This window comes from Apus apus, chromosome Z (assembly GCF_020740795.1).
Source record: "Apus apus isolate bApuApu2 chromosome Z, bApuApu2.pri.cur, whole genome shotgun sequence".
Classification (NCBI taxonomy): domain Eukaryota; kingdom Metazoa; phylum Chordata; class Aves; order Apodiformes; family Apodidae; genus Apus; species Apus apus.
Genome location: NC_067312.1, coordinates 58918658 through 58936491, shown reverse-complemented (window position 1 = coordinate 58936491; position 17834 = coordinate 58918658). Strand labels below are relative to the sequence as shown.

Here is a 17834-nt window from a genome sequence, read left to right as displayed (position 1 = left end):
CACCAATGATCTTCAAAAGTTCCCGACAGGCAGAGGACCACAAAGCACTGCAGTACGCCAAGTAGAGATATGTCCTCTGTACAACAGGATCACAAAGCTCAACAGAACAGATGGGAGAAGCACTGAAAGTGCTGACAGTATGTTGTCATCCTGCCTTTCCCAAGGTTCTTGTACCTCTCATAGTGAGATGCCAACAGAAACTCTTTCTGTTTGGATCCCTTCTCTACCACACACCCACAAATAGTACACAGCCCTTTCTTTTTTCAGACATGGAGGAGAGGGAGAATTCAGGGCAAAGCTGTTGAAAACAGAAAAGGAACAACAACTACAGGACAAATCCTGTTCCCAGGGATGAGCACGTGATATACAAAATCCTGTGCTCCTTTCTCTCTGATTGATTTTTGAAAACAGCTCTCTTCCTCCATCTCTTAAGCAGTTGCTCTGAGTGACCTGAATACAGCAGGTCTGAGTGTGAAAAATAGGGACATCTTGTGGTTCCAAGACAATTGTGATGAGCTGCTAAGAGCAGACAGGCAGAACTGGCATTTACCTTTCACTGATAGGTTCTTCAAGCAGAAGCATTGACAGGTGTGGGAGTTGGTTGTCACCAATAAAAACTCACTGTATGTAGCAAATGAGGTGATGTTGGAAGCAACCTGTAGAAAAACAACATTTATGGCTGCACAGAATGGAACAGAAAGGCTGCCTTTGGCAGAGGAAAAGGGGATGCAAAGAGGGGCAAAATCTTTTTTACCTCAATATCATTAACAAAAAACCGGAATCGGTCTGTGAGGCCCAGAATCACCTCCTGTAAATAAAAGAATGAGAAGCTACACAAGCAATTAGTGCCATAACCTCCAGTGTTTCACATGACTGACTAGCACTGGATTGAGGTACCTTACAATTAGGTACTGAGTACCTCATGTGAATTATTAGAAAAGTTGGACAGGAAGAAACACAAGCTTTACACTAGGAGGGATTACTTATGTGTCCTTAAACACTTCTGTCTGGAAACCTAGCTTGGTCTACCCTGTAACAGAAACTGCACAGTAATAAAATAAAAGCAGAAACCAATGCAGGTAATTCAGCTTTTTATTCAGTGGCATTTGGTCCAAAACAGCAGAGGAAATGCACTAGTACAGAGTGACTCCATACAGCACATTCATCTGGATGCATACTGAAGGAACTCCGGAACTACCAGCAACATAGCTGGTTGTTCCCTAAGCTGTTCTAACTATCAAGAAACCATCACCAATAGGAAACACCAGTTGTAGAAGATCTGCAGTAACTTAATGCAGTCATGTTTGCTAACAGGGTGAGTTCAGACAAAACAGAGCAAAATGCTGTTTTCAAAAAGAGCAGGGCAGTGACTGCGGGTAATTTTAAATCTGAAGTTTCTCCCTCTTCAAGGACATTACTAATTGTATTCACAGAATGGGAAGATTGGGTGTGAAATACAAGCAATCTGCTTTAAAAGGCAAGGAAAGATACACATTCAGCTCTGATTAGTGTCTTTTGAAAAACACTGTTGATAGATATCAATGCACCCTGGGCATAGGGTTATGGTGCACATTTGACACAGAGAACCACTGAGTGAGCGATTAAACCTGCTCACAGATTCACTTACTTCACCACTGATCCTTGTGATAGAAGTCTGCATGCAAGGGTAGGGAAACCGAACAGCAGAGCCACCGCTAGTCTGCCAGGGCTCAAGGACCGGAGAGGAAGCCTCTAAAGAGCAAAGATCAAACTGTTTTCAGTGAAAGATTCAGACATTACAGCCACATTACATATATTTGAAGAAAACCAGAGCTAGGAATAAGCTATGTTATCAGAGGAGGAGTGCTGACACAGAAGTCCAGGACACAGCAGACAGCCGGTAACCTCAGAGGCCCAGCAGCACCTTTTTCCATTGTGGATCAAGAGAGAAGTGACACGGACATAGCAGTCTGTCTGCACTTCTGAAATCACTAAACTAGGCATCTTCTTTTCAAATCATAAAGTCTGAACTATCATTGTCAACAACATTAACTGCTTTCTGACACAAACCACTAATTTTGGTCTATTTCTGGGAGCAGAGGAAGCATGAAAGGCAGGACCAACTATCAGCAATGGTCACTCATGTCTCCAGAAGTCTGACTATCTCATTAATTTTTTTCAGAAATCTGCAATAACTACACCTCAGACTAGGTAGAGCTTAGCTTACCCCAGAGGTATTTCAGGATCTGTCCATCAGCCAGCTGCACAGCTACAGTTTTGGTCACCGGGCTGCAGCACAGGCTGATCACTTCTCCATCTACAGGCACAGACAACCTGGAGCAAGACACAGAAGACAGAGGAAATACATTTAACATTTAGATCCTGCACTTCTTATGGCCAGAAGGAAGGATGCACAATTTAAGCAGACAGATCCCTTGTTCATGTAAGGATCTTCTGCAGTCTTTCACACCTATGTCTGCTGGCATTGGCACCTCAGAGCACAAGCAACTCCAGCCAAGAGGCATCTATTTATGGAACTCTGCTAGTCACTGCCTGCACACTCACAGCAGTCTGCAGAGCCCACACTTCCTTTGTTCCAATCTACAGTTCATATGTAAATCAGCCTGTCCTTAATGTGTGAGTGCTACAGAAAGCAACTCTAAGGATCCCTTTCTGAAGCAGATTTCTGTACCCCAGTTGGTTTTCCTTTTCTGATCTGGTTTTAGTTCAACTGACTTCAAAAGGCCCAGCAGGTGAGGAGGAGAACCTTGATAATGGCAGGCAAAGGGCAGAACTGGGGAATTCAGTCCTCCTGAGGGTCTGGAATTCAGACAAAGGAACAGAGCTATCCTGGACTGACACAGGCATGCTAGCATACACATTCTTGTCAAGCTGGGTGTAGACACTAAAGGTATTGGCATGTGCTGACCAGCAGGCAGCTTCATGAGCTGTTCGGTTCTCCAGCAAGAAGAGAACTGAATTCCCTAACCCACACCCTCCAGGCTGCATGTCTGCTGAGAGATGTAGTATCATTCAGGCACTATCCAGAGGTGCTCTCAGACTTCACCCACAACTGACAGATTTCTAGTACCGTAAGTTCAGGTGCTCTTCTTCAGCTCCAACCACTTTAGGCACTGCAGTCAGGTGATGAAGGACAGACTGAGCAGCATGCTGACCTTGACCAACCACCAGGAAGCTGTCATCCGGCAGCCAGGTGAGAAATCGGAGACCCAGAGGATTTATCACATCATCATCACTGCCTACATCAACTCTGTCACAAAGTAAGCAAGATTGGGAAGCAAGCAGAACCTGATTTCAGTAGGTCACCTCACTGGAGAGAGGAAGGTCTTCCTAGGCACAGCTTGGCTGTTCAGACACAGTATGCCTAGGAAGGCTTCACTGCACACAATCACAGAAAGCAAGAACCCTGCCACAGGCTGGGTTGCAGATAAAGGACAAGACTCAGGAAACCCCACTTTTTTTCCCTAGGCAGTACTTCTTCCATGCCAACTGTGCACAGGTACAAATGTAGAGTAGGGTGTTTTTGTTTTTACATTGTCACTGCCCCTACCATGCAAGCAGCTCTTGTTTCCCCGTGTGCCACAAATGTGGGTCTGAGCACTGTGCAGCCATTCCTTTGGCTCTGGAAGCAGGAGCACAAGGTGCACCAGTACGAAGCCAAGAGCACTAGGCACACGAAAGGCTATCTCAGTGCTGTCACTGACAGTCATTGCTCTCACTAAATCAATGCCTCAGTCAAGGGCACTTCTCAGGATAAACTGCTCACTGTGCTGCCCAGTCCTTAGCATTAATTGCAGCCACAGTGTCTGCACAATGAAACTATGTTACCCAACAACCTCTTCAAAATCTTCAGACAAGTGGTCAGAGCAGTGACCTCTAAGATAGCTAGCCAGAAAAGGGCAGTCCCTCTTCTCCCTACTATAACTCTACTAGTACTCCATTACCTGTAGATTTTATCCAGATACGGTGTTTCCACAGCTGCTTTAGATCCATTTCCACCCACTGCTCCAAACCTGACAGTGGGGTCATTCACTGTGCTCTGTCCTAGCAAACACAGAACAAAGCAGAGTTTAGAGTTACAGAGTCATAAAAAAGCAGATGCTCCAGGAAACTATTACAAATGTCAGAAAATAACATTTCTACATATAAAGCCAACACCTAATCCTGATTAACACTTAGCCCGGGAAACACTCTTACCTTGTACTGTCACAGTACAAAACTCAAGAGACACCAGCAAGTTTCTTGTCTCACAGCACACTGAATACCACACTGTATAAGACTGCTTTGAGAACTGCTGAATAGACCCTAGGTAGCTATGCCCAGAGAGCTCCAGTACCAATCACCAACATGCCATCAGCAGAGATTACGCAAGATACCATTTGCTGCACTCTACTCAAGCCAAAACCAGGCAGGGAGATACTGCAAGGATAAGCACCTCAGCACAGCCAAGTGCTGAATGCTGCCTTCTCACAAAGCCAACGCACCACCAAAATTCTTCTGTGCCATGCAGACTACCGGAGATGAAAGAACTGAGCTCGAACCCATAGTTGAACAAAACAGGTCTTGCTCCTGACTACTAAAGGCTTGAGTGACCATCACCCTGCTAGGCCCCAGGGGCACTGTTCTTAGGGACAGAAAGTTTCCTTTAATAAGCCAGCACAATAAGCTCTCACCGTATCTGTACAAAGAGATCTTGTTATCAGCATCCAGGACAGCCATGTCTCCACTACGTGTGAGATCTGTGTGAAATGCAACCTGATTAACTGCCTGTTGTAGCTGCAGCTCAAAGGTACACAGGGGTGGAGGCACCACAGCATGCTGGAAAGCTGTGACAAGCACTTTATCTGTGGAAGAAAAGAGGAAAAAAAACCCAAACTGTAACCCAGCCCAAATATAACTGAGGGTCTTGTTAGGTTCTTTACTTAAAATAGGACCGTTGTTACTAGATAATACAGTTGCTGTGTCCGAAGCAGTTAACTCCGCTGAACCACCTCTGAAGCTTCCATCAATTACAACATCCCCCTCACTAAAAACTTTGTAGAAACAGCAGCTAACAGAAGAGCTATGCCACCTCTTCTGACCCTGAAGTTGCAAAACAGTTCCACTTCTTACCTCCATCTATGACAGCCACATTTGCAACATGCTGGCTACTCTCCCCCATCCCATGGTCTGTGGTCCAGTGCCAGTCATAGGAGAGGTAATGCCAACCCTGGCAGAGTACATGGAGTCTATATGGCTTCTCTCGGTCCCACAGCAGTGACACCAACTGATTCTTCTCCAAGTTACCAAAATGTAGACTTTGCTTCAGGTACCAGTGATAGTTCCCTGTGGTCCACAGCTGAACTATAGAAAAATAAATGGTTACTATAGACTACTCCTTGACACCCATCTCAAAGCCTCCCCACCACCACTGCTCTTTTAGGGGTGGGTTAAGTGCAATCAAAATAGTAGTTCTAGCCTTCAGCCCATGGGCTGTGTCATATGACACCCAGCAGATGAAAATGTAACAACAGACATCATGCAAAAGTCAATCCTAGAATTCCTTGAGCTCCACTTCTGAGAAGGCACTCATGCTTTACGAAGGGCTCACACCTTTAGCATTCCATTAATAACACTACCAGTTATGGCAGCCTGGAAGATGCTTCAAGCTCAGGCTGAGATATCAGTTCTTCCTGACCCGTATAGGGGTCTCAAAGCTGTAGTGAAAACTCCCCAGTGTCTCTTAACTTGCAGAGGAACACCCACTGCTAACCACATTTACAGGTAAGTTTAAAAGCCACCGCCCCACATAGTGCACTCACCGTAACTGTTTGGGTTGGAGTTTTCTACTTTGAGGTCCTCCAGCCATATAGCCAGGATTGTAGAATCTGCATTCCAAAGCAGTTCATTAACCTGCAGAAACAAACATGGCTCTTATTGATATTGTTGCTTCTGTGTAGGGTGAGCATGCTTCTGACTGGTTTGTGAGACCAAGAGTTGCTCCTTATTTTCAAAAATATAAGTGGCAAGGGTTAATAAACTAACCTAGCCCTCATGTATTGTAAAGCTCCTGACAGCTGGAGCAAAGCATCCTGAAGCTGAACCTGTAGTGGTTCTGCACAGCCAAAGAGGTGATAAAACCACAAACTTGACAGCAGTGTTCTCTTTGCTTTCCTTGGCACTGAGAGAGCACCTGCCAAAACACCTCTCAGGATCCAAAGGCAGAAGCTGAAGTAACTCTGGAAGTAGCTTCTCACTTCTCTTATTTGGCATAATCATGTATTTCACCTCAATCTTGTAACAGCTGACATGCCTGACAGCATTTCTGAAGCATTTGTCTGGCAGAAAGTATATAGGGGTCAGAAGCACCCCTTAACTTTTACCTGTCCTATGGGCCTGCAGAGGGCATTGCTTCTTCATAGGTTTCTTCACTGTTCTCTTTTCAGGTCACTTTTTCCATTAGGATCAGACATAAGTATTAAGTTGAAAACTTCCTCCTATAATCTGGAAAAGATCTAGTCCTCCTCTCCATGACCCTCTTATCAGAGAAGCCAAGACACAGCACTTACTTTGACCTGCCCTTTCCGGAATGGGAGGGTGAACTCCCCGTGAAGAAGTCCATTCTTCTCCAAGAAAACCACATCATGTCTGTTTGTTTTTTCTTGTGTGCATGCTATCAGGTTTCCAGAGGGCCTTTAAAAAGAGCCAAATGAAAAGTGGTTGATCACATAATCACTAGTTGTCACTTGAAGCACCAATCATCTTCCATTTTCTCCAGTGACATGAAAAAAGGGCAGTATAGGACGAGTTTCCTCAACTCTATTCAGACAAAGTTCTAGGTCCAGCACATTTTCCAGCAATCAAGATAACCTCAGGTAAGCAAAAAATGTCAGCACTGGCAAAGTGACACGTAACATTCCTGTTTATACAGTTGAGTCCAAAACCAACTGCCATAGAGACTGTGCAGAGAATCTATCCCTTCTTCCCACATATAATGCAAGTACTAGGCTTTTCAGTATTTAAAGGGCTGTTCTTCCTCATGCTGGATCAGAAGGAAGCTTTCTTCAAGTTTTGGGAAAAACAAACACAAAAGAAATTAAACTGATGCTGATTAAAGACTGTGACCAGAGAATAAAACACAATGCTCCAGTGCTAACGTGCAGAGTGTTTTGCTACTCACCTCCAGGACAGTGCTTGTTCTAATCCTGAGATAGGCTCACTTGTTGACTGTAGCACAAGTTCTCTGTTCCACACTCGGACCTTTCGAGCACCTACAGTTTGAGAGACAAAGGTGTAAGAAAGCATGGGGAAGAGGCTGTTCTAATTTTATGAGGGTAGGACAGCAAATTTGATTAATGTGAATAAAAAAAAGACTTCTCTTGTACAACTGAAGGGGTAAGAACTTGTTCTGTCTCAGGCACTTCTCCCATAGTAAAAGAATAACTCTAAAGGAACCAAGTAGAAACTTCAGTCTGATCTACCTCAATCACAGCCGTTTCCCTCTACAACTTTCACCTCGGAAATGTTGAAATCTTCCTGTAAGCGCAAGATCCTCCCTAACCTGAAGTATTGAAATTAAAAACCTACACTAGTGGAATAGCAGTGCAGTGTGGTGCAGGTCAATATGCTGACCAATACACTGAAACTGCTCAGTAATACTTATCATGGAAGATACAAATTACGGTCTTACAAGAAACGTATGTGCTCGTCACCTCTTCAGCTTTAGGGCAAAACACAGGGTAAAGAATTACCAGTATTTAAACATAAGCCTGAAAGGCCAAACTGCTGGTATGAGAAACAGTGTGGCAACACCAACAGATTAATCCATTTGACACGGGGAACCCATCAGAGATTGAGTAGAGCTCAAGTGGTAAATTAACACTGGTGAAAGCAGCAGTTCAAATAGTAACTACTCAGTAGTAACCTCTCCTGGCTTCTCACTGGACTGAAAACCAAACTGCAAACCTCTTACACACACTGCTATTTCAAAGAAGTTTGGTCCCATACCTGTCTCTGGACAGACAGCACTCACTGCAACAAACTGCCCATCTCCTCTCCATGTCACCCGAGGCTTGCCATCATCCCAGGATGAAGTAGGTAACACTTCCTGAAATCAAACAAAAGAAAGTTACATCAAAACTTGGTTTAAGGTAACTACTGTCTTTGTCTAAAAAGACTGCATTGCAACTCAGCTCTTTCAAGAACCTTGGCATGAAATCAATCCATTAAATAAATTTTAAGGCTGCAGAGTTAAAAAATTCATTACTCAGAATATTATTTCAGGAAATTACTAGAGTTCAAACTGTCGGTAAATTCAATCTGTTTCTCCTGCAAGTGAGTATAACTATTCATGTGATCACATGCTATCCTTTCCCTCCATGAGGGTTTCTGCTTGTACACCAGCTGTGCATAGGCACGAAAAAAGGGTGAATCAGGGTTTGTTCATGACTAATGACTGGAGTCACAACTCCTTGGATGGAGAAGGGCAAGAAAGACATGTCATCTGGGCAGTCTGTAGAGCAGAGAGGAGGTGGGATGAGAGTAGTGTACCTTAAAGCAAACAGGTTCTTTGTGGAGTAACACAGAAAAAGAAAAATCTCAACAGAATACACATGAAGAGGCAGCTGATCAAAGATATAATAATAGAATTGTTTGGGTTGGAAGGGATGTTAAAGATCATCTAGTTCTAACTCCCCTGCGTAAACAGGGACACCTCTCACTAGACCAGCTTGCTCGAAGTCCTGTCCATCCTGGCCTTGAACACTTCCAGGGATAGAGCATCCACAACTTCCCTGGGCAATACGTGCCAGTGTCTCACCACTCTCAAAGTGAAGAACTTCTTCTTAATGTCTAATCCAAATCTATCTTCTTTCAGCTTAAAACTGTTTACCCTCTTCCTGTCACTACATGCCCTTGTAAGAAGTCCCTCACCAACTCTGGCTGGAACAGGCCACGTTTCATGCTCTTGTGCTCCGACTTGCCAGGTTTAAGCAAGACAGTTTTCATTTTGAAACTTCAACACAAGAAGAAAAATCCAGCACTGGAGTGTTTTAAGCTCCCTGACTTTCCACCAAATAAAAAGTAGACAAAACAAGACTCAAACAAGGAAGAATCAAACAAAGGGGAGACCTCATTGCTCTGTACAACTACCTGAGAGGAGGTTGTGGTGAGGTGGGTGTTGGCCTCTTCTCCCTAGTGACCAGCGACAGGACAAGAGGAATGGGGTCAAGCTGCACCAGGGGAGGTTCAGATTAGATATTAGGAAAAATTTCTTCACAGAAAGAGTGGTGAGGCATTGGAACAGGCTGCATAGGGAGGTGGTGGAGGTATTCAAACAACAGGTGGGATGTGGTGTTTCAGGAGACGGTTTAGTGGTTAGAGGTTGTAGGGCAGGTGGTTGGACTTGATGATCTTGAAAGTCTCCTCCAACCTTACTGATTCTGTGATTCTGTTGTTCTGTGAAAGGAGCAATGAGCTAAAATGTGCAGGCATAGGGAGTCACCTCACATCAACAAGGATGCTCAGTAACCCAAATCTTTATACTCTTGCTCAGAGCTCAAACTACTGCTATTTCTGCTCCTCTCTGTCAAATGCCATGCCGCTCCTCTTGGTCATATTAATGCTTTAGTATATAGCCTATGTTCAGCAAGATTTAAGGATGCTGTTATACTGATTCAGCGTGGCTTCACCTCTGTAAGCACTTGCATTTGCAAATCTTACTTTGAGCTGTGTATGAACAGTCCCAAGGACTTTGAGCTGCTGCCTTGAAGTAGGGGGATAAAAATGCTGGATTTCAGATAACAACAGAAATGAACAGAAGAAGCCTATGAAGACAACTGCTAGAAAGACCGTGGCAAATTGGCACTGCAGGAGCAACAGAAACTCTCTTTTCACATTTTCTCAGAGACAGCATGGGCCTAACATAAAAGAACTAGTGTAATACCGTCTGTTTGCGATGCGCTGCTTGTTTTCCCTCTGATCCATGGAATTGTGTCTCCTTTTTGCCCCAGCCAAGAGCAACAAATTTTCCTGAAGAAGAAACAATCCTTTTAATGGCAGATTTACAGCACTACTCTGCACAGTGTGGTAAACACAACCACAGCTCCAAGCAACACAAACCTTCCATTTGAGTTTAATTCTAAAAACCTACAGGAAATGTACATAGCCCAGAAAGTCCTCTAGCACAGAGAACTTCCTTTAATTTACACTGACAAGTAAAATATTGGTGTTCTCCTTCACCTGCCCAGCAGCATTACAGTCTACAATGTAAGCTGAGCTCACTAAGTGCTGAGCTCCATTTCTTTACTTTCTACATGCTTACAGTATACCAAAGACAACAGTTTGAACAATTTGCTTTCAGTGCTCATCTCACCTTCCCCAAACTCATCTTGGTGGATCTGCTTCTCAGTAATTGGTTCAAAATCCCTTGTCATCATGATGAGTGTTTGCTGACCTGCAGGACAGACATTAAATACAGTATTGGTAATGGTACCTCCAGCAAATAAAAACTTAAAATGTTCTCCTGTGTTCTCCTATTGTTCTGTCATGGAGCTGGATATAGAAATATTTCTAATGGTAACATGATACTAAAGAGAAGTCATCCTTCAAAGCAGAAAATCTCTGGAACAGAAGAATGCTTTCAGGTCTCTCTCTTTGAAAACATGCTTCCTGTCCTAACCTTAAAAAGTTCTTTCCACCTTCTAAGTAAGTTCCTGGCACTCCAACATTTTCTCTTGAGATACAAAGGACAAGAAGGTGATTTGGAGCAGTAATCAGGGATTTATGAAGGGGAAATTGTGTCTGACTGTGCTGATAGCCTGGTACAGTGAGATGACTAACTTGTTGATATGGGGAGACCAGTAGATGTCATTTATCTTGATTCTAATGAGGCTTTTGACACTGTCCCCCATATAATCATCATAGACAAACTCCTGAAAGATGTGGTAGATGAAAGGACAGTGAAATGGACTGAAAACCAGCAAAGGGCCAAGCTCAACAGCCTGCTGTTGGTGGCAAAAAGTCCAGCCTAAGGTCAGCCATATAATGTTTTGGGTTGGAAGTGACCTTAAATATCATCTAGTTCCAAACCCTCTGCCATGGGCAGGGACACCTTCCACTAAACAAGGTAGCTCAATGCCCCAGCCAACCTGGCCCTGAACACTTTCAGTGAGAGGGCATCCAGATGTTCTCTAGGCAACCTCTTTCAGTGTTTCACCAGTCTCATGTCACCAGTGGCATGCTCCTGGACAGTAGGGCAAATTTTTAACACCCTCATCAATGACCTGAAGAACAGGACCCTCAGCCATCTTTGTAGATGACAAAAACTGGGAGGTGCAACAGGTACCCCAGAAGGTTGCACTGCTGTCTACAGGGACCTTGTCATGGTCAAGAGCCTCATAAAGATCAATAAGGGAAAAAGCCATGTCCTGAACATGGAAAATAGCAATTTCAGGTATTAGGACAGACTGGGAGCCAAGGAGCTGGAGATCAGCTTGGCAAAAAAACAACTGGTGTTTCTTGGGGGACAACAAGCTGAACATGAGCCGGCAGTATGCCTCTGCTGCACAGGTGGCCAACAGCATCCTGAGCTACATTAGAAGTGTTGCCAACAGGCTGAGGGAGGTGATTCTTCTCCTTTATTCAGTGACAGTGAGACACATGTGGAATGCTGGCTTTATTTCTGGGCTCCTCAATACAAAACAAAGACACATCGGAACAAGTCCTGCAACAGGTCACCCAGATTATTAAGGGCTTGGAGAATATGTCACATGAGGGTAGGCTGAGAGAAGTCAGAGTGCTCTAGAGAGAAGGCTCAGGGGAAACCTCATCAATGGGTGTATGGTAGGAGGTGGGGTACACTACAGAAGACAGAGCCTGACTGTTAGTGGTGCAGACTACCAGCACAAGATGCAATAAGCACAAACTAAAATTAAACATTACAATATTAAACATAACATAAACATTAAACATAACAATTTTTTACTACTTTCAGACAGGATGAAGGAACCCACAGACGTTGTGGCACCTTAGTTCCTGGAGACACCAAAAATCTGACTGGACATGGTTGCAGTATCTTGTTCCATGTAACCTGATTTGAGCAAGGGGATTAAAACAGGTGATCTCCAGAGCTTCCTTTCAACCTCAAGAATTCTATGATTCTGTTTTGCTTGAGGCTAAATTTTCTAGGTGAGACAAATCTGTAGCTAAGTTGAGTCTGTGACACAGACAAATATTTCTTACCAAAGTACAAGGAGCAGTTGTTGTTTCTAAAAAACCAAATGGGGATATAAAGCAGGACTCTTTATGTTTTAGAGGCAACATCATATATACTCCTGTTGAAAGATGTGAAAGACTAACTACTGTTCTATAAAATTCAGCTTCTTAGGCTTGAACAGCTTCTGCTTGGATCACAAAAGTACCTAATGAATCATGAAATTAATTTTCATATATAGGATCAAGTGGGTTTTTTTTCTCTCTAAGTCTTATCCCCAGTTTCATAAATTTGTTTTTTGCTTCTTCTATTTTAAATTGAACTGTGTTTTACATTTTCACCATACTGAATTTCACTCTTCAAGGCAAAAAGCTTACAGCTGTTCATACCTGTTGCAAGCAAAACAAGCTCTTGGTCAGGACTCCAGCTCATGATACTCAGACCGCTGTCCACACTTCCAACACATTCCACCTACAAGACCAAAATAAGAGCACAGAAGTGCAGCAACACCAGAGCAGCAGCATGCCAGCACAAAACGAATCAGTCATCAAGGTGGCAAAATCGTCTCCAATTTAAGAAAGTCACAAGTCTTCATTTACCCTTTGTGTTGAATGAAACAAAAGAAACATTTCCAACCAAAGATGGTTCCAGAATGTTTATGTACGAGAGCCCAAATAATCTAGAGGTTAGCATTTTCTACAATATGGTTTTCACAGAATTGTCATGGTTGGAAAACATCTCTAAGATCACTGAGTCCAACTGTCTATCCAGCCTTATTCTGCAACTCCCTGTCTTACGTCAGCATGTATAGTGTTAATGCTGGTATTGCCTGGTCGGGCCTGTGGTTACATTGGTAAACACACTGAAGTCACAAAACAAAGACATAACGGTTCTTACCTACAGAATTCCAACATGCAGTTAAGGGGCACTATATCCGTTGAAACTCTGATCAGCTTGTGCATGCTCAATGTGACAACTGCATACAGATGCGCTAACTTTAAAATTCATGAAAAACTGTGCCAGTTTTCCTGGACGATCATGAGTATATAAGTGATAGCAGTGGGCAGAGAACTTCTGCCATGGACTGTTACCCAGATTTACAAAAGGCATGGAAAAGAACCGCTGTGATAAACAGCAAGATGATGCCACTCAAGGAACTATGCTTAGGTGTCACCATCTTTTCAGGTAAACAACGTGAGAGTAGGCACTGGTAGGCAGAGTAACCATGACTCACATGCAAAAGGCTTCATAACAAGTAACCCTCAAAATTTCCTTCTTGGTGTCCAGTCTGCACCAGTTTGCACAACTTCAAAACTAAGAAACTTTGAAATAAAGGATCCTAAGATAAACTTCAACTCTGACCCATGCATTAGTGCAAGACTCACTCTCTCACGCACTCCATCTTTTGTTACCCTCTATTCCCTTAAGGCATGTTTTAAGCTGCAATACAGGACACAATTTTCAGACATAGTTGATTATACATCTAAGTGGTATCTGCAAATCCAACCCAAACAAGAAACAAAAAAAGTGAGCTGCAAATAACCAAAATCTGACCATTAACTCAGACAGTCTACTGCCACCTCACTCCTACCTACACCTGCACTGTTGGCCTGCTATTGCGGGAGTTGACACAGACTTCAGAGGGTCCTGCTTTGGTGTTTACGTGTCCTGCTGAAGACTGTACAAATCTGATTGTCAAGAAGGAATGGAAAGCAATTATCTCAGCTCCTGCCGTATTTACTCAGCTAAGGTATTTTGGTATCCCTTTTGTGTTTTCTAGGGCTTCTTTATTCCAAATGGTCTTCAAACCACAAAATACAACACTTTCTATTCTCTTCAGTTAATGATGCATGTCAGAGCATGATGCTGCAATACATGATGCATTGGAGGGTAGCAAATGTAACACCCATCTATAAGAAAGGCAGAAAGGAGGATCCAGGAAACTATAGACCTGTCAGTCTGACCTCAGTACCAGGGAAGGTCATGGAGCAGATCATCTTGAATGTCATTAGAAGACATATAGTGGACAACCAGGGCATCAGACCCAGTCAGCATGGGTTTATGAAAGGCAGATCCTGCCTGATGAACCTGATCTCCTTCTATGGCCTGATGACCCAACTATTGGATGGGTGAAAGGCTGTGGATATTGTCTGTCTGGACCTCCGAAAAGCATTTTACATGGTTCCCCATAGAACTCTCATAAAAAACCTGGTTGCTCATGGCCTGGATGAGCACATGATCTGTTAGATAAACCACTGGCTGGATGGTTGGGCCCAAAGAGTGGTGGTCAGTGGAGTCAAATCCATGTGGCAGCCACTCACAAGTGGTGCTCCTCAGGGCTCAGTGTTGGGACACTTTCTGTTTAACCTCTTTATTGATGATCTTGATAAGGACATAGAGTGTATTATCAGTAAGTTCACAGACGACACCAAACTAGTGGGATTGTTGATCTGTATGAGGACAGGGAGGCTCTACAGAAAGACTTGGAGAGATTGGATGGTTGGGCTAATGTTAATGGTCTGGGCTTCAACAAGGCCAAGTGCCGGGTCCTGCACTTGGGCCACAACAACCCCAGGCAATGCTCCAGGCCTGGGGAAGTGTGTCTGGAAAGTGCCTGGCAGAAAAGGACATGGGGGTTCTGATTGACAAGGGGCTGAATATGAGCCAGCAGTGTGCCCAGGTGGCCAAGAAAGCCAATGGCATCCTGGCTTGTCTTAGAAATTGTGTGACCAGCAGAAGCAGAGAGGTGATTGTCCCCCTGTACTCAGCACTGGTGAGGCCACACCTGGTGTATTGTGTCCAGTTTTGGGCACCTCAATTCAAGAGAGATACCGAGGTGCTGAAGCGAGTAGAGGAGGGCAATGAAGCTGGTGAAGGGCCTAGAGAATCAATCTTATGAAGAACGCTTGAAGGAGCTGGGAATGTTTAGTTTGAGGAAGAGGAGGCTGAGGGGAGACCTCATCAGTCTCTACAACTACCTGAAAGGTCATTGTAGAGAGGTTGGTGCTGGTCTCTTCTCACAGGTAATTAGCAACAGAACAAGAGGGAATGGCTTCAAGCTGCAACAGGGGAGGTTTAGACTGGACATTAGGAAAAAAAATTCTTCACAGAAAGAGTGGTTAGACACTGGAATAGGCTGCCCAGGGAGGTGTTTGAGTCACCATCCCTGGATGTGTTTAAGGGTCATTTGGATGTGGTGTTGGTGGATCTGGTTTAGGGGAGAACTTTGTAGAATAGGGATGATGGTTGGACTGGGTGATCCCAAGGGTCTTTTCCAACCTGAATAGTTCCATGAAAATAAAAAGGTAGCTAAACTGAGCTGTGAGTGGATTATTTATTCTGCACCTACTCTCGTCAATTTCCTATTTCCCTAAGACTGTCCAGTAAATCCTGTGCTGCTGGGTGTATGCCAATATCCCCCAAGCAAACATACAGAACTAGGGCTGTGGACAGGCAAGACACTATCTCAATTCCAGTTTTTGTATGAAGTGTATATTCTGTCCTTAATCCTGCTCAAGACTCCCACAAAAAAACAGCTCATCTGTCCAGAAAAGGGAGACTAGCCACAGCTCACTATATCATAAACATGCAACTGCTCCCTGAAGAAATTAGAATGGCGTCATCCTTTCCTTTGAAACCCCCCGGTTTCGTTGTGTCTTTCCCATCAAGTTACCTGCTCTGTCCTGAGGTTGCACAATAGGATGTCTCCAGCTGCTGTTGCAATGCACACGCATTCCTGCTCTGGAAGATCTTCCATACCCACGATGCAGCCACTTCCATCCTCAGGCATGAAACCCTCCGCAGTCAAAGAAATTTCTCTTGTCACCTGGACATAGAGAGGCCAACGACTTATTAATTACACATCATTTGGGATTTTTGCAGAAATGACAAAACGACACCCGTAGGAGTATTTAATCCTACTGCAATTACACAAAGCATTACAGAGCAGAAGTAGGTGAATGGCACCAGAAAACAGCCAACGTGTAATTACTTATCTTCACTTATCCACAGGAAACTGAGAAGGTCCTCTTACACTAAAAGCGCTAGACAGATAATGAGAAAACTCACATAACAGAGCATATAATAAATGGCAATACTGCAGCCTCCAATGTGTCTTGGTAATAATCTTCCAAAACACCTTTCATACTTCTCCACAGTGTCAACAGTAAGAGGTGAATGGGTAGTTGCTTAAAGTGTACCAATATTTTAAAGGAGTGATTCAGACTTTATAGACACAGCATAGAATAAATTAAAAGGAAAACCCTTTGGATGTGCATACAGGTACAGCAAAGCAAGTAAGTTTTATCTAAAATACCTCTCTGTATCTTAAGTCACATGAATGTTTTACACATCCAGTCAGCAGGGAAAAAAACACACTACTATAGATCTGAAATAACATTCCCGAAAAAACCACCCAAACCAAAAGAGAAAAGGAAGCCGACATATTTGACAACTTCAGATAGGCTTCAGGATTATTTTTAATTCTAAGAAGATTGCAGCTGATAGCCTTCATAAACTGACCACAGTGGAGACTTTCAGAAAACATCCTTCTTTAAAAATGAGATCTCAGGAAAGCCCAAAACCTCTTCTGTCAGCAGATTTAATGTCAAAGTTTAACTCAGGCTCTGCAATTAAATGAATGACAGTATGTCCTCTGCTTTCAGAACCGAACACACAGAAGAAATCAGATGCCTCAGGGTTGCACACTGCACTTCCCAAGAAGACACTGCAACCCAGCTCTAACAGGAACTCATGGCTCAACAGCATTTTCTTTCTTTGGCTATGCTGTGTTTTGTTTGTCGGTTGTTTTTTGTTGTTGGGTTTGTTTGTTTTTTTTTTCCCCTGGGGCATGGTTTCAAAAGTTTCTTCGGGTACTCTTTGCTACCCCTCTGCCTGTTTGCTTTCGATTTGTGAGGTGTGTCTCCGATGCAACTGCTGGACAGATCACGTTTCAGACCACCACAGAAACGACCTGTGACAACAAGCACAGCTACCACCCTGGAGGCAGACTTAGCATTTTACAAGCACAGCAGATCACTCAGAACGCAGCACAGCCTCACAGCCAACCTCCCAGGCACACGAGGCCGCAGCAAGCAGCAGCAGGGAGGCTCCAAGAGCCCGCCAGCACCGCTCCCCAGAGCCAGCCCCAGCCAGGGCAGCCGCGGCCCGAGGGACGCGCTGCCGGCGGGCAGCCCCGCGCTCCCGCTCACCGAGCCCCAAACCCTTTTTCCAGCTTTGCCAAGGGTGGACCAAAGCCGCCCCTAACGGGCAGCGCTGCTCCAGCGCGGACAGACACCGGCACAGACACCGGCACCCGCTCGCATGCAGCCAGGGCCCCGACGCAGGCCTGGCAGGGACAGGCGGGCACGGCTCCCCGTGCGCGCGGCGGCGGCTCTCACCGCGTCCCTGGAGGGGCCCAGCTCCACCAGGCCGTGCTGGGAGCCCACGAGGACCGTGCCGGACTCGGCGCTGAGGCAGCAGCACTGCGGGGTGCCCGGGGCGGCGGCGGAGCGGGCCCCGCGGGGCCGCACCAGCCGCAGGTTCCTCATGGCGCCGCGATGCCGGGCGGGCTGGGGCGGGCGGCGGCGGCGCGTGCGCGGGACCAGCTGCGCAAGCGCGACCCGCCGCCGAGAGCGCATGCGCA

General features: G+C 44.7%; 1 protein-coding gene across 1 annotated transcript in view; it reads right to left on the bottom strand.

Annotated features, from left to right (window-relative positions):
• Nucleotides 1-17758, bottom strand: part of ELP1 (elongator acetyltransferase complex subunit 1) — a 33609-nt gene extending 15851 nt beyond the window's left edge. The window contains exons 1-17 of the mRNA XM_051641847.1: nucleotides 17590-17758; nucleotides 15864-16016; nucleotides 12580-12661; nucleotides 10352-10432; nucleotides 9923-10008; nucleotides 7987-8086; nucleotides 7160-7250; nucleotides 6549-6672; nucleotides 5802-5892; nucleotides 5113-5343; nucleotides 4674-4844; nucleotides 3945-4044; nucleotides 3071-3250; nucleotides 2207-2313; nucleotides 1628-1731; nucleotides 755-808; nucleotides 551-656 (exon numbers count right to left, since the gene is read on the bottom strand). Of these exons, the coding sequence (XP_051497807.1) occupies nucleotides 551-656; nucleotides 755-808; nucleotides 1628-1731; nucleotides 2207-2313; nucleotides 3071-3250; nucleotides 3945-4044; nucleotides 4674-4844; nucleotides 5113-5343; nucleotides 5802-5892; nucleotides 6549-6672; nucleotides 7160-7250; nucleotides 7987-8086; nucleotides 9923-10008; nucleotides 10352-10432; nucleotides 12580-12661; nucleotides 15864-16016; nucleotides 17590-17739 (2011 nt within the window). The 5' untranslated portion in view covers nucleotides 17740-17758. The remainder of the gene's footprint in view (nucleotides 1-550; nucleotides 657-754; nucleotides 809-1627; nucleotides 1732-2206; nucleotides 2314-3070; nucleotides 3251-3944; nucleotides 4045-4673; nucleotides 4845-5112; nucleotides 5344-5801; nucleotides 5893-6548; nucleotides 6673-7159; nucleotides 7251-7986; nucleotides 8087-9922; nucleotides 10009-10351; nucleotides 10433-12579; nucleotides 12662-15863; nucleotides 16017-17589) is intronic.
• Between the last annotated feature and the right edge of the window lie 76 nt (nucleotides 17759-17834).